This window comes from Schistocerca piceifrons, chromosome 6, assembly GCF_021461385.2.
Source record: "Schistocerca piceifrons isolate TAMUIC-IGC-003096 chromosome 6, iqSchPice1.1, whole genome shotgun sequence".
Classification (NCBI taxonomy): Eukaryota; Metazoa; Arthropoda; class Insecta; order Orthoptera; family Acrididae; genus Schistocerca; species Schistocerca piceifrons.
In genome coordinates this window covers 9908070-9923382 of record NC_060143.1, presented here as the reverse complement: position 1 = coordinate 9923382, position 15313 = coordinate 9908070, and the positions used below count along the sequence as shown (strand labels likewise).

Below are 15313 nucleotides of genomic sequence, written 5' to 3'. Positions count from 1 at the left end.
TCATTCCAATAGCATTAAATAATAACTAACGTCCAGAATGAGATTTTCACTCTGCAGCGGAGTGTGCACTGATATGAAACTTCCTGGCAGATTAAAACTGTGCGCCCGACCGAGACTCGAACTCGGGACCTTTGCCTTTCGCGGTCAAGTGCTCTACCGTCTGAGCTACCGAAGCACGACTCACGCCCGGTCCTCACAGCTTTACTTCTGCCAGTATCTCGTCTCCTACCTTCCAAACTTTACAGAAGCTCTCCTGCGAACCAGGACTGACAAATATGATCTGGAACCAAACTAACACCAACAATAATAATCTTAACAATGTAACTGGGGAAGGGGGGCGGGGGAGGAGGAGGACGAGACAGCTGCAACTCTGTATACAAATTACAATTGCAATATTATACAGTGTCATCAAAATCTTCATTTAAATTAAATTTATAATTAAAAGTCGCAGTTCTATGAAAGTCCAGGAACAGATTAAGCTTTACCAAAAATAAAGATACGTTTTACATAAAAAAAAGTTTTGGAGAAAGTTAGTTTTCTATCCAAATTTTGAGAAATATGGTTTTTAACAATTGGTTCCAAATGACATAAGTATTTTAATTAATTACAACATTATTTCTGCTGCTATTATTTTCACAAGAACTTCTGCAGGAGTTGTACATTTTGGTTTGGATGGTTCTTTACTACATTGTGAAATAGTACTACTGAACAAAATTAAAATAATGTCATTTTAAATTTTAATTTCATGACATTAGCTTTGCTGTAACATTTAAATAATCATAGTTCTAAATTTTTTGTCATTTGTGGACTCGTACAACATTAAATGATGAATGACAAAATGTAAACTGTAGTTGTGAAACATTTCCATTTTCATGATCTGGCATTGAGTACTTCACTGGTTGGGTGTAAAAAGTACTATACTAGTCTGGTAGATTACAAAACATAGCACTTGCTGAATGATCAACTTGCCGTAGAATCAGTCCAACACATGAAAGCTCACATATTGGTATGGTACATGGATGGATTTGGGCCTCATGCAGGGGGACTAAAACTTTAAATATACAGAAGACCATGGACATACTTAGACAACAGGCATGTTTTTAAAGTTTGTACTTTGTTACGAGACTTTATCTTACACAGGAAAGATGACCTAGATGGTGTGAGGTCAAGGTGTTGAGTAGGTGTTTCTTGAGAGATCTGGTTCAGAAATCCCATGAACTCCCTCATCTGCATTTACATATATACTCCACAAGTCACCTTGCTGTGTCAGATAGAGAGGTGCTTCTGGTAACACTGTTATTTCCCCCTCTTTCCTCTACAATTTATGAATGAATGGCACGTGGATATAACAATTATTGTCAAGCCTAGGCACAAACTATAATTTCTTTGGCTGTTTTTTCCTGGTCATTTCTTGAGGTGTATGTGGCTAATTGTGGAATGTATACTATCGGTAAACTTCTCTGTGAAGCACAACACACCTCTCGTAATGTCTGCCACTAGTACTTAATAGCATTTAAATAACATTGTTGTTGTTACTTAATGAGGCTATGACAACATTCACTTCTCTGCATTAGATCTTCGCTCTTTCTTCTGTTAATTGTACCTGATAAGGGTCCCAGACAGACAAACAAAGTAAAGAATCGGTGGTATAAGACATTTGTAAGCCACTTATATTGTGAATGATTTACATTGCCTCAATATTCTCCCAATGAATCTCAGTCTCCTTCTGTTTTCTTGCAACAACATTCACAAGAACATTTCAAAATGCAGTTACTGGTTTCAACCAGCCAGGGTCCATAATAAGACTTTCTATAGATGAAGAAGATTTTGATAGATATGTCTGATGGTGGTGCCAAGGCTGATAGCAACTAAAGCAAGACTTTTAAATACAGCTGAAGAATTCATCCAGTAATGTCCTCAATCCATTTCAGTGATAGATAGGTTTCCTCTGTACTAATGCTTGGCATTAGTGCTAACTTCTCTCAAAGTATGATTGTCAATCACTGTATCAAAATATCTGTCAATTTTTTGCCTTTCAATGCTTTGTCTTGAAAAGCCTAGTCATCCTAATAATTTTAATGGTATCCTTGTTGGCACTCTCCCCCCTCCAATAAGTGGCCTATATCAACAAAGTCTTTTACTACCCATTGTTGATTTTTCAATGATTACTTATTTAGGAATGACTGTGCTAATTCTGCCTAACCTGTCATCAGAAACTTTAACAGTTTTCAGGTTTCCAGATGTGTCATTTATGCAAAAAATATGGGGATTGATTTTATTACATTTATTCTTTTGTTTGTATTTTTCATTGCACTTATACCAATATATGAATACATGTGCATAGTTGTACAACACCGCTGAACGTCCCAACAAAAAACCTATTCTTCTCCAAACATTACATGATGCTTTCATAACTAAAACTTTGTCATGATGCCATTATCTTTTAAGAAATGATAATATTATATAAAGTACACTTTTATCTGTTTTCAACAGGTTGGTATGAGCGTAGCATCTCAGAAAGCAATCCTCGAAGTCAGCGATCGCTTGATAAACCACGGACTCTCTCACTTGATCTAGACAAACAGCCTTCTCCAGGAGAAGGAAGTCGGAGGAGGACAGGTGCCACTCGAAATTTGCCTACACATTCTAACACAAAAGTGCTAGTAGTGTGGATTGAAAGCTTTGAAGATCATCTAAACTTTCCATTGAGTAGGTAACATACAATAACAAGGATAATAGTCATAATAAATGATAGTCATAATAAATGATAGTCATAATAAATGATAATGCTTTGCCCACAATACATTTGCACTCTTTGACATCCAACATTTTTCTGCATTAATGTTAATAAATTAAATCGTATGGTGAATATAATGGGATATGTATGAAAAATAGCACATTAAATATGACATTTTAGATGTCTTGAAGTAAATATTTACTACTGTTATTAATAAATTGCTACTAGATGTGTACAAAATATAGTTGTATAAATAATGACCATCAGAAATCTCTAAGCATGTGTATACTATATCCCTTAAATACTAATTGTTTTTACTTGTCCATAAAAAGATTCCTATAGAGTTACTTTATACCTTTTGGCAACATTTTAAAGAAATGTCTTCAAGCAGCAGTTGGGTTGTGATCCATTGCTCTTTTATTACTTAGTAGTGTGAGATAATCATCTCTGTTTCGTGTACTCCATTTTCCATTTCATGATTGAAGAACATACACTGATTACATATTAAATTACACTTAATAAAGGACCCAATGCAGGATTGACTTTTAATTAATGTTAGCAGTGATTCTATCCACTTCGTTCTGGAGCCAGACTAGCCTATCCATGTGGACTACATTCACTCCATTCATTATTTTGATTTTATATTTCAGATGTGAGTCGATTCACTCACAGTAAATTTGCTTTAGGATAGAAATCATTGTTGTTATGAGTTTCATAACAGCTAACCTTTTTTTCATTTGTGGCTGATGTACTCTTTCCGTGTATCATGTGCACTTATCAAAATACCTAGAAATTTATGTTTATCAATTGTTCAACTCAAAAACAGTAATTTGGCATATACGAGGCATGTCTAGAAAGTAAGTACAGTTTTGGAGAAAAAGTCATAAACATGTCTTTGAAATAATTTATTTATTCAAGAAAGAACATATCTAAAACTATTTTTCTAACTTACCACCATTATTCAGACATTTGTCATAATGGAAAATCAACTTTTCTATGTGCTCTTCATATAAAGATGTCACCAGTGAAGACAGCCACAGCTTAACATCGGATTCTGCCTTATTATCACTGTCAAAATGCCTTCCTCTAAAATCATGCAGTCAGAAGGTGCGACACCAGGGCTATACATCAGGTGATTGGACTGCTCCCAATTGAATTGTTGAATAAGGTTGTGAGTGATACCAGCAGAATGCGGACATTTGTTGTCATGAAGCAACACTATGCCCCAATCTTGCACTTTTTGGGTACCACATGTTTGTAAACTTGAATTGTGATTTTGGAGTAAGGCACTTTGACAGTGATGATGACGTAAAAAATGGTATTCAGGAGTGACTATCTTCACTGGCAGCGTCTTTCTATGAAGAAGGCGTAGGAATGTTGCTTTCTCTGTGTGACAAATGTCTGAACAATGGTGACAACTATGTGGGAGAACAGTTTAAGACATCCCCTTTCATGTATGAATAATTTTTTTGCAAGAATAATTTTAAAAATGATCAGTAAATACTAAGATGTGTGGTCTCTGGGACAATTATGTTTAAATCGAGATTTAAGGCATAAATCATTTGAACAGTTTAAATTGTATTACATTTACTTTTATAATTATTTAAATGTTGTTTAAATACTTACTGTTGATGTTATTGCACTAAGTAAAGCCTGCAGTATTTTAATTTTTATTGTACATACTCATGTACATTTGTGCGGTTTTTTTTAAATAGCACACGTAAATATGGAAATGTTGTGACTAGCCGATCATTCAAAGTGCCACCGCGCAATTACGTGCGTCCTCTACATGTGGCGCTGTCTGCCAGCCATGCAGCAGCCACGCCACCTAAGCGGCCAGCCAGGCAGCAGCCGCTAGACTTGGACTCAGTGTTCATTCGAACGTTACCTTGTTCACATGTCTTGCTTTGTCAACTTGCTCAGTGACTTATATGTGTTGTGTCATTTTGAAATATATGTGTTCAACTTGATGTTATAACAATTGGCGACGAGGTAGTGGATTTTTCCTTTTCATCGTTGACCCACAGCTTTCCATGGCTACTGTCGAGCAACTATTGCAAGGTCTCATTGAACAGAAAACGCTTCTAACATTGGCGATTCGCGATTTTGTCATGGCATCAAATGCGGGGCGTTTCTCTTCATTGTCTATACCTCCTTTTCCTCCTTACGACGAGACGGCGGAAGACTGGTCTGATTACGAAAAACGTCTTTGACAGCACTTCTTGGCATTTCATGTCGCGGACGAACAAACATGTAAGTCTCTGTTCGTTTCATGGATTTCACCTCAAATGTATCAGTTGTTGTCGCAATTGGCTCCTTTGAAAGATCCTGCGTCCTTTTCCTTTGCTGAAATGTGCTCACTTCTGTCTATTTTCAAAAGCAAACGCATGTGGTAGCCTCTCGTGTTGCCTTTTATCGTTGTCAAAAACAACTGCATCAATCCTATCGCGCTTGGGCTGCTGAACTTCACGGCCTCAGTCGAAAGTGTCAATTTGTCACTGACGTTCACAAAGAATCCTATGCCGATTCCATGGTACGGGATGCTATTATCCGGTCGGCGCCCGACAAAGAAGTTCGGCAACATGCCCTTCAGTTGGTAAATCTGACTCTAGATGAAGTCCTATCCATCGCGCAGTCATTTGAAATTTCCCGCGCCGCTGGGGCGCAAATAGAGGTGTGGGGTGACATCGGGGAAATACAACCTCTGTGCGCTGTTGGCGACGCGTATGGTGCGTCCCCACCAGCCGACGTGGCCGCAGTGCGCTCCCACGCGCAGCCTCGGCCTAACTGTAAACAACTCTCTAAGAAACTGCAGCAAAACCCATGGCAACTTCCTTCATGTCCGCGGTGTTTTACGAAACATTTACGGGAGGACTGTCCCCAACGTTGGGCCATGTGTCACAATTGCAAAAAGAAGGGTCATGTGTCTGCCGTTTGCAAATCCGACCGCATACATGATGTTCATGACCGTGATGCTGATTCTGCTTCTGTGTTGTCTGTAAATTGCTCTTCTTCCCTTTCAGGGAAGTTATTCCTCACTGTCCAAATCCTTGGTCGGGATGTTCGCATGCAGGTGGATACCAGTTCAGCTGCCTCTATAATTAATTCTCAGACGTATCTTCAGTTGGGTTCTCCACTCCAGTCACCTGTCTCTCGACGACATTTTCGTCCCTTTTTTCTCCTGGGTTAGGCCGTGCAAATGACTTTGAAGCTCATATCACGCTCAAACCCACTGCTCGGCCTAAGTTTTTTCAGGCTCGGCCCATTCCTGTGGCCCTTTGTGATCAGGTCAAACGGGAGCTGGATCATCTCACTACTTCAGGGGTCTTGCTTCCTGTCACTTCCAGTGAGTGGTCCTCTCCTGAGCCCAAATTCGTCTCTGTGGCGATTTTAAAGCCACTGTAAATGCGCAATGCCTCATCAACACTTACCCTATGCCCCAACCTGAAGAATTGTTCACTAAACTAGCTGCAGGCCAGTATTTTTCTAAAATTGACCTGTCAGAAGCTTATCATCAGCTTCCTCTCGATGCTGCTTCCCGGCAGTTTCTGGTCCTTAACACGCCTTTTGGCCTCTATCAATACCAACGATTGCCATTCGGGGTTGCCAGCGCCCCTGCTCTCTTTCAGCGATTCTTGGAACAATTTTTGCTCCCTGTCCTTGGGTGTATATATTATGTGGACGACATTGTTGTCACTGGCTCCACCACAGACGTACATCTTCAAAATCTCCGCACACTTTTTCATGTCTTACAGACTGCCGGTCTTAAGTGTAATCTTCAGAAATCACAATTTTTTCAGGCATCTATCACGTACTTGGGGTTTCAACTCTCTTGGGATGGTATTCGTCCACTTCAGCAAACTGTCACTGCGATCGATGCCCTTCCTCGCCCTACATCTGTTAAGGAACTGCAGGCCTTCCTGGGGAAAATAGCATACTATCACAAGTTTTTACCGTCTGCTGCTTCGGTGGCTCAGCCGTTGCATCACCTGTTGCATAAAAACATGCCTTTTCACTGGTCCGCATCATGCGATGCGTCTTTCCAGAAATTGAAGACTATGCTGAAACAGGCCCCGTGCCTGGCTACTTATCGACCTGGCCAACATCTTGTTCTTGCCACGGATGCCTCTCAATACGGGGTCGGTGCAGTCCTTGCGCACCATTTTTCAGATGGCTCTGAACAACCCATTGGTTATGCCTCCAAAATGCTCATGGATGCCCAACAAAAGTATTCTCAAATTGAAGAAGAAGCTTTGGCCATTATTTATACTCTTCATAAGTTTGGTGTTTTTCTCTATGGATCCAAATTTCATATTGTTACGGATCACAAACCACTTGTTTCCTTGTTTCATCCATCAATGTCACTTCCCGACAAGGCTGCACACCGCCCCCAGCGTTGGGCTCTTTACTTGTCTCGTTTCAATTAAGAGATTCATTTCCAGCCGACGGCTCGACATGCGAATGCTGATGCACTGTCTCGCCTTCCCATGGGTCCTGATCTGGCATTCGATAGGGACGAACTTTTGTGTTTCCACCTGGATGATGCCGAGCCGTGGGTTGTGGATGGATTCCCCATCATTGGGGACTGGCTGGCGGCTGCTACGGATTCTGATCCTGTATTCAGAAGGGTTGGCCAGATCGTCCGTCCACTAAGACTTCTGACCCGTTGCGGAACTACTACGTTTTGCGCTACCGCCTCACGGCTAGGGATGGTGTTATCCTCCTTTCCACCAACGATCCTTCGCCGCGTGTTGTGGTACCTGCGTCTTTGCGTGCTTCAGTCTTGTGCCTCCTTCACCAAGGGCACTAGGCTGTGTCTCGCACAAAATCTCTGGCGCGCTGTCATGTGTACTGGCCCGGCATCGACTCTGAAATAGCACACATGGTCGCTGCCTGCGGCCCTTGTGTGTCACAGGCCACCACCCCGAAGTCATCTTTGTCACCGTGGCCTTCGCCTGAGACGCCCTGGGAGCGCATTCATGCTGACATCGCGGGACTATTTTTAGGTACTTATTGGCTCCTCGTAATTGACGCCTACTCTAACTTTCCTTTCATTGTTCGTTGCACGTCGCCTACCACCGTGGCAACCACGAGAGCTCTTGCCCGCATTTTTTCTTTGGAAGGCCTTCCCTCTATTCTTGTTACTGATAATGGTCCGCAATTTGCCTCTTCCGAATTTGCGGATTTTTGTGCTCGTCACGGCGTTATGCATGTCACGGCCCCCTCCGTTCCATCCACAATCAAACGGTGAGGCTGAACGACTGGTCCACACATTTAAGGCTCAGATGAGGAAACTCCTGACTTCTTCTGCTGCTGATGATGTGCTTCTCCAGTTTCTGGCTTCTTACCGTTTCACCCACATGGGCGACCACAGCCTGGCTGAGTTCTTACATGGCTGACAGGCCCGCACGCTACTTCATCTTCTGCGGCCTTCCACCTCACGGCCGCGGGTGCCTTCGCTTGGCCGGTTCACCGCCGACGACCTCATCTAGGTATGGGGATATGGCAGGCAGCCGAAATGGAGTCCAGGCTGCATCTTACGACACCGTGGCCGATGCTTGTATGGAATCCAGACGGACACGGGAGTTGCAGTGCGTCATTCGGACCAGCTTCGGCCTCGTGTGCCGGCAACGCCTGTTCTGAATGCCGCTACAGCACTTTCGGCTCTATCTGACACTCGGAATCTTGGCATCTCTCATTACTCACAATGCAGCCCTCTCACCGTCATCTCGGTGCCAGTACAAGAACGGACGCTACCAGGAGACGTGCCCATGCAGGAACCGGATGACCATCATCTGTCGGAGCCAATCTACTCGCCTCCTTCTCCTACGGACGCTGACACATCGCCCATGTCTCCTGTTATATCAACTGGACTTGCTGCAATGGGCAGATTGGTGCACGGGGCCCCAGCAGATTCGACCCCTACGTCTCCTGTCATCTCGACCCGTTATCATCGCAGACACTTCTGTCCGTACGGGAAGCCTCCTCCTCGAGACTTGACGGCCAGTCAAACAATGCCTATGGACATTAGCAGTCTCCAGGCCACCTCCATCAAGACCAGTGCAAAAATTTCAAAGGGAGGAAAAGTGTTGTGACTAGCCGATCATTCAAAGTGCCACCGCGCAATTACGTGCGTCCTCTACATGCGGCGCTGTCTGCCAGCCATGCAGCAGCCACGCCACCTAAGCGGCCAGCCAGGCAGCAGCCGCTAGACTTGGGCTCAGTGTTCATTCGAATGTTACCTTGTTCACATGTCTTGCTTTGTCAACTTGCTCAGTGATAAGTGTTGTGTCGTTTTGAAATATATGTGTTCAACTTGACATTATAACAGGAAAGTTTCACACAAAATTAAATTCAAAGGTTCAAACTTTCACATAATATTGCACTTGATAGGTACAAAAAGAAAGTCTGCAAAATTGACATTCTGTGCTCTCATCTACATTGTTCTTTTCCACCACTCAGAACATATTTGATTTTAACTGACACTTTAAGTATTTTATTGGAGAGATAGAAAGATTCCCATCACCATTGACCTGAAGTTCTTCCTCTAAAAGATCCTCTTGTATGCTAGCAGAACTGTGATCACTGGCTATTGCAAAATCATTGTCATTTTGTGTATTTCTTGATCGATATTATGTACATCTTCCTCCAGCCACCAACAATTTCATCGAACTTAAGATCATAAGAACTGATGCTTTCGTGTGAACATGCTTTGTACTTCACTGAAGAAAACATGTTTCTAGTTCACGAGACACAGTCTATGAAACCCCAACATTTGTCAGTAACATGTGTTAACAACAAAAAAAGAAGTTGATAATATGACTGACAATAAAATATTGTAGGTCCGTTGATTTAAGGAGGATAGGGGGATTGTAAAAGCATTCTGCCAAAATTGACCCTGGAGAGTGAGTGCAAAAATCTCATGCGGTATGAGAGATCATACCTCACTAGTTAAGGGTTACAGGTTTTGTTAGTTAATATGAATGTTCTTTTTTATTTTGAATTTTGAAATAATTTTCAGGATGCCGTGTTTTGTGCCTCTCCTGAGCAAAAGTGAAGTACTCATTTTAGTTGAGTTGATTGTTGTTGTATCATAGATTCTCCACTGCTTGTCTTAGTAAAATCATTGTGTAAATGCATCTTTTACTGTTTTTGGCACATAAAAATCAGTTATTTATTCACTAACACAAAGTTGTCCTTACAGGTGAACTACTTTCAACAACATATACTGGCCTGGAATCATCGCGGCCTCAGGAAAGGGAGACATTCATAATCTTCCTGCAATCACTAGCAAGCGGATTACTCCGAGTGCACTTACAAGGGCCTGTAGGCCGAACCTCCTTAGCTACACCTCTTGTGGATGGTATGGTAGTGAGCAGACGAGTATTGGGTTCCCTGGTCCGACAAACCGCACTAAACATGTGTCGACGCAGGAGACTTGACAACGACAGGTCAGAGCTGATACATATGTAGCTTCGTATTTTATGCCACAGAATAAAGCTGTAAAGAATATTAATAATTTTCATTTCATTTTCACATTGTACTAACTGCAACAGAGGAATCATACTATTCCAGAATTTAATTAGTAGTTTGTTCTAATTAATGTAGTGGTCATAGACAGCATAGCATTTTTCTCAAGTTCATTTCTGTAATCCATCTACATAATACTAATTGCATACTAATGTAATTGTGCCTATAGATTTATTGTAAGTTACTTCCTCTCGAGATTTCCTGCTTTTCTTTGTCCATGACTTTTTAAACTAATTGTGATAACAAACCAAAAAATATACACACAAGTCTGGTTTGTAAAGAAAATTGACATTCAGACTGGAACATGTAAGATGAAAGTGTATGCCATTATCAGATTTGTACTACTAAAATCAGTTATTCAGGATGAAAATCACGGCAAGTTAGTGTGTTAAGGACCTATTGAATGAGATGAACAGTCTACTGAACACAGAATATGGATAGAGGGTAAGCCAAAGAAAGACATAAGTATTAAGAAGCAGTGGAGAAGGGATTAGTGAAAAACTCAGCATCAAAATTTGGGCCAAGCTGTACACAAAGTGAAGAAATTCTGCTACCTTGAAAGCAAAAAACAAAAAAAGAGGATATAAGAAGCTGACTATCATAGACAAAGGAAGCATTCCTCATTAAAAGTTGTCTACCGATATCAATCATAGGTCTTAACTCAAGAAAGAAATTTTTCAGAATGTTGTTCTGGAGTACTGTACCATACGGAAGTGAATCATGCCCTGTATGGAATCCAGAAAAGGAGAATTGAAATACTTGTGATGTGGTGCATGCTTAATTTTAAGTCGCCTGATGAGATAAGAAATGAAGTTCTGTACAGAACTGGTAGGGAAAGGATTTGTGGAGAATACTAACTAGAAGAAGGGATAGGATGATACTCATGGGTCATGTTTTAAAACATAGAAGAAAAATTAATTTGGTAGTAGAGGCAGTTGCCGAGGACAGAAATGTAGGGGAACTCAGAGCATACATAGTATAAAGATTTGAGGTTCTGGGGTGTAGATTCCACTGTGAGATGAAGAAGTTGGCAATGGAGAGAAAATCGTGGCAAGCAGCATCAAACCTATCATAAGACAGATGAGCATCCCTTGCATCCCCCCCCCCCCCAAAAAAAAAAAAAAAGGGGGAGAGAGAGAGAGAGAGAGAGAGAGAGAGAGAGAGAGAGAGAGAGTTGAGTGGATATCAGTGACGCTTCATCACAAACCAAAACAGCACAACACTGTTGATTGACTTATGAAGAAAATTTACAGAATGAAGCTGTGATAACAGTAATGTTACCTCTTTGAAACTATCTTCCATTATCAATAGGAAACTATCATTATATACAATGAAATCAGGACATGTGCATTAATTCAGTTTTTGAAATCAAACTTCATTATTTGGAAACATTCTGGATCACTGCCATACAAGTGCAAGATTCAATATAAAACAAGGAACCTCTTACTAGGTTTGTCGGAGACTCGTGCTTTACTTTCTTCCACAAAGAGTGAACATTAAATGTGGTACCACTGTTTTTATCTGAATACATCGTTGTAGTTCTGCTTCAACAACAACACAGGTTTTATTGAGCTCAAATTAAGTACAAATAAATCACAGAATGTAACAGATCATGCCTCTCCTTGAACTCAGCAGCAACAAAACTTTGCTAGGTGTACTCCTTTTGGCCATTACATCACTCTGAATAATTTAAATCTTAGTGCTGGAGAAGTAAGTTTGTCCAGCTGGGAAGCACTCAAATATGAATTGCTCTACTGGTGCACGCGCACTCTGTCAGTTTGGTCGTGGAAGCCACATATGGAGTTGAATGGAGAATGAAGACAGCACTGCATTGTGGAACTAGACATGTCTGTGTGCAAGCCAAATGTCAGTCTGCCACTATAGTGTACCCTTATTGACCTGGCACCAGTGCATGTAATGCACCGTGTTGTGCCTGGTGACTTCAACAGATGTATTTAAATCAGTTGAGGTACCACTACTTTTGGCAGAATGGCAAGAGAGCCTTCCCCTTCGAATTGGCCCTTAGGGCCAGAACTGCTGTGACTGATGATGGGATTGAAGGGATAAGTGTGACCTGCTGTGAAGGCTGGGCTGTCGCTCCTGATGCTGCTGCTGGTGGAGCAGCTGCTACCGGATGAGGCACCAGATGCAAGAGGTGGTGGTGGGTCTGGTTTTTGGCTTACTGCTGAGTCTTGATTGGTCTGTGGGTCCGACATCAGACCTAGTGCAGATTGGAGACCAAACCCTCCTGTATATTGTCCAGGCCAAGATCTGTAGAGGTTATGAACAATGGCCAGAGAACTGGGAATGCCAGGGGCCCACCACTTGGGATGTTGACTTGGAATAGGACACTACTACTGCTTCTGTTGATCCTGGGAATGTGTTGCTCCACTAAAGTTCAATTCTTTTATCTTGGCAGCTCGCGCATGCCCGCCCAGATGCGGGAAATTGCTGCGTTGCCAGTTGCACACGACGCACACGCCAATAGAAGCAGCGCCATAGTATAGCATAGTTCACAAGCTTACGTGTAGGGGGGAGCGCGCAGTTCATGAAGTAAAGCCACCACGGCCGCATTAACCCTTTCGCTGCTACAAAGACGTGCTCCCTGAATTCCGTGCTGTGCGCGATTTTGTCACTGCACTGCTCGCCTGTGCAGACTCATTGTGTTCCGACTGCTTTGTCACTCTTATCATTCGATTCCACAAAAACTATTTGGCCCAAGAATTAGATTTTTACACATCTTCTTGACTGATACCTTCCCCCCGTAAAAGACTTAATTTTGTTTCGATGTTCAAGGCAGTTATTACGCAGCATTAAATATAGTAAACCATTGCACGAAATTTTGAAGAGTTTGCAGAGGTAAAAGTCCATAGAGTATACTTTCCGTATGGTCGATTTTAGTTGCCACAATGTTGAGAGTGAAATGTGGACAAGATACCTAAATTTCATATAAAATTTACTGTACTGGAAACCAGTAGTAGTTCTGGCAAAAACCACAGTAATTAACACACAGGATTAGCTTCTGAATGAAAAAGTTCCCACTGTGTTTTATTGTTCAGCTGTCACAAGTTGCACTGTAAAATCTTTCCACCATGGTCTGAGCAAATAATCCAGTTCCAGATTCCCTCAGTTTTAAGACAATAATATGAATTATCGCTGTGTGACAGTACGTCTGTCCCAGTCACCATGCAATGCAGTTTTCAAGTTTCCTATTTCTAGAACATAAAAACTGGGTTGTTTTTGAGGAACAAAGAATCCTTAAACACAACTTTGGAATGTTTCGACTATCAGTCTTCACAAAATTCCTTTCTATTATTACCTAAAAATTGTAAATGCATTTACCATAACCAAATAACTAAACTGTTTGCAGAAAAAATATGGAAATGCACAAGTAACTTTGGGTAACCCTCCTATAACACATGTATAACTTCATCATACTCCTAACCTGTGACAGCACCAGAACTTCAACCAGTAAGAGAGCATTTTCTGTCACATGGCCAATTCTTGACATTTGATGACTTTTTAAGCTTTAATTACATAAATATAACTGATGTTTCTTAAGAATATTTACCAAAAATGCTATTTGAAAGATATAATCATTCAGAATAACAACATTCTGAACCATATTTTGAACATAGGAAAATAGCCTGTAATGTTGCATCCCTTAGTGTATTGAACATGTACATGTTTTGTGACAAGTTATGTATTCCCTTTTAAATGAAAATATGTTTAAGATTTTTCTGTTTATTCCACATAGATGAAGACCATTTCACTAGGGATATGTGGAACGTACATTAGCATATTTGTTTTTCTTTTTTATTGTGTATTCTTGTTTTTCTGACATGTTCTATATCCTGGATGATCTTCTCACTATGGAGCTATTGGAATGAAAAGTACATCTAACCTAATCTAAAAAGAGGATCAGTGTAGAACCAATAGGAATGGATGTTAAGATTTTTTCCATCTGTGTGTTAAACATTCTGCCATGCTATTAGACACGGGTCAAAATGGAGGTGTGGTAATATACTTAATTCCATTCTGGATGTGAAACCTCTGAAAACCCTTGCAAGTAAACTGCAGAGTTCATTGTGCTTCTTCAATAGAAAAAGTAGTTGTGAGGGCCTTAGTGATATTTTTTGTTGTGGCCTGTTGAGTTTTCATTATGTATGGGAAATGAGAATATGCATCTATCAAAATCAGCTGCACAGCCCATGGAATTGGCCTGCAAAATCCGTATGCACCCGATCTCACAGCTGTGACAGTGATGGCTGCTGCAGCTGACAAGCCCTGTATTTTTGAGCCACTTGCACAATATCCTCATCACATGAGGCCAGTACACATTTCTTCATTCTGAAAAGTTCCCCAGTTACTGGTGCAAGAAGTGCAGTAAACAAGTGGACAGAATTGCCACTCGATACTGACAGTCATCTTGATTCAACAATAACACACCTCTGGCAACATGAAGGATGTGGTGGTGGCAGGGTAGGGGGGGGGGGGGACAATGAAGTTTCACAGAAGGCTGCTGAAGGAAGCGCATGTAGTCAGCCAGTTTGTTCAAACTGGCAAACCTGCCTCAAGAATGGATCCTTTTGTATGGGTGCTGCAACGTCTCTGGAAGCTTTGGGAACTGTTCTACCAATTGTTCTAATTATGAGGATTATCCGAAAACTGAGGTTACAAGGCATGTAGCTTTAGCATGGAATGTCCATGGGGAAGTTGGTACCACTGCCATGTAATGGGAGACCAGCTGGAGGAATGAGCATTCCCAACAATCAGTAGCTTGTTGATTAATGTTGTGGTGACTGTTAGAAATGAGCATTCTCATTCCAGCTCATGCCAAGTGCAAAGTATGTGCTTTAATTTGCTACCTAAGTGTTAAGGGGATGAATGCCACTGCAATTCATTGCAAGATTATTTCAGTTTGTGAAGGGGATGTAATGTCAAGCAGCTTGTGATGAAATGGGTATGGAATTTCAATTCTGGAAGGACGAAAATTCACTATGAAAGCAGAAGTGGAAGGCCATCTGTTGTGACTGACTATGTGGT

General features: G+C 41.3%; 1 protein-coding gene across 10 annotated transcripts in view; it reads left to right on the top strand.

The window, feature by feature from the left end:
- LOC124802474 (ral GTPase-activating protein subunit beta) overlaps positions 1-15313 on the top strand; it is a 398111-nt gene that overhangs the window by 369050 nt on the left and 13748 nt on the right. For all 10 annotated transcript variants that reach the window (XM_047263273.1, XM_047263271.1, XM_047263272.1 and 7 more), the window contains 2 exons: positions 2494-2709; positions 9942-10188. In XM_047263273.1, the coding sequence (XP_047119229.1) occupies positions 2494-2709; positions 9942-10188 (463 nt within the window). The remainder of the gene's footprint in view (positions 1-2493; positions 2710-9941; positions 10189-15313) is intronic.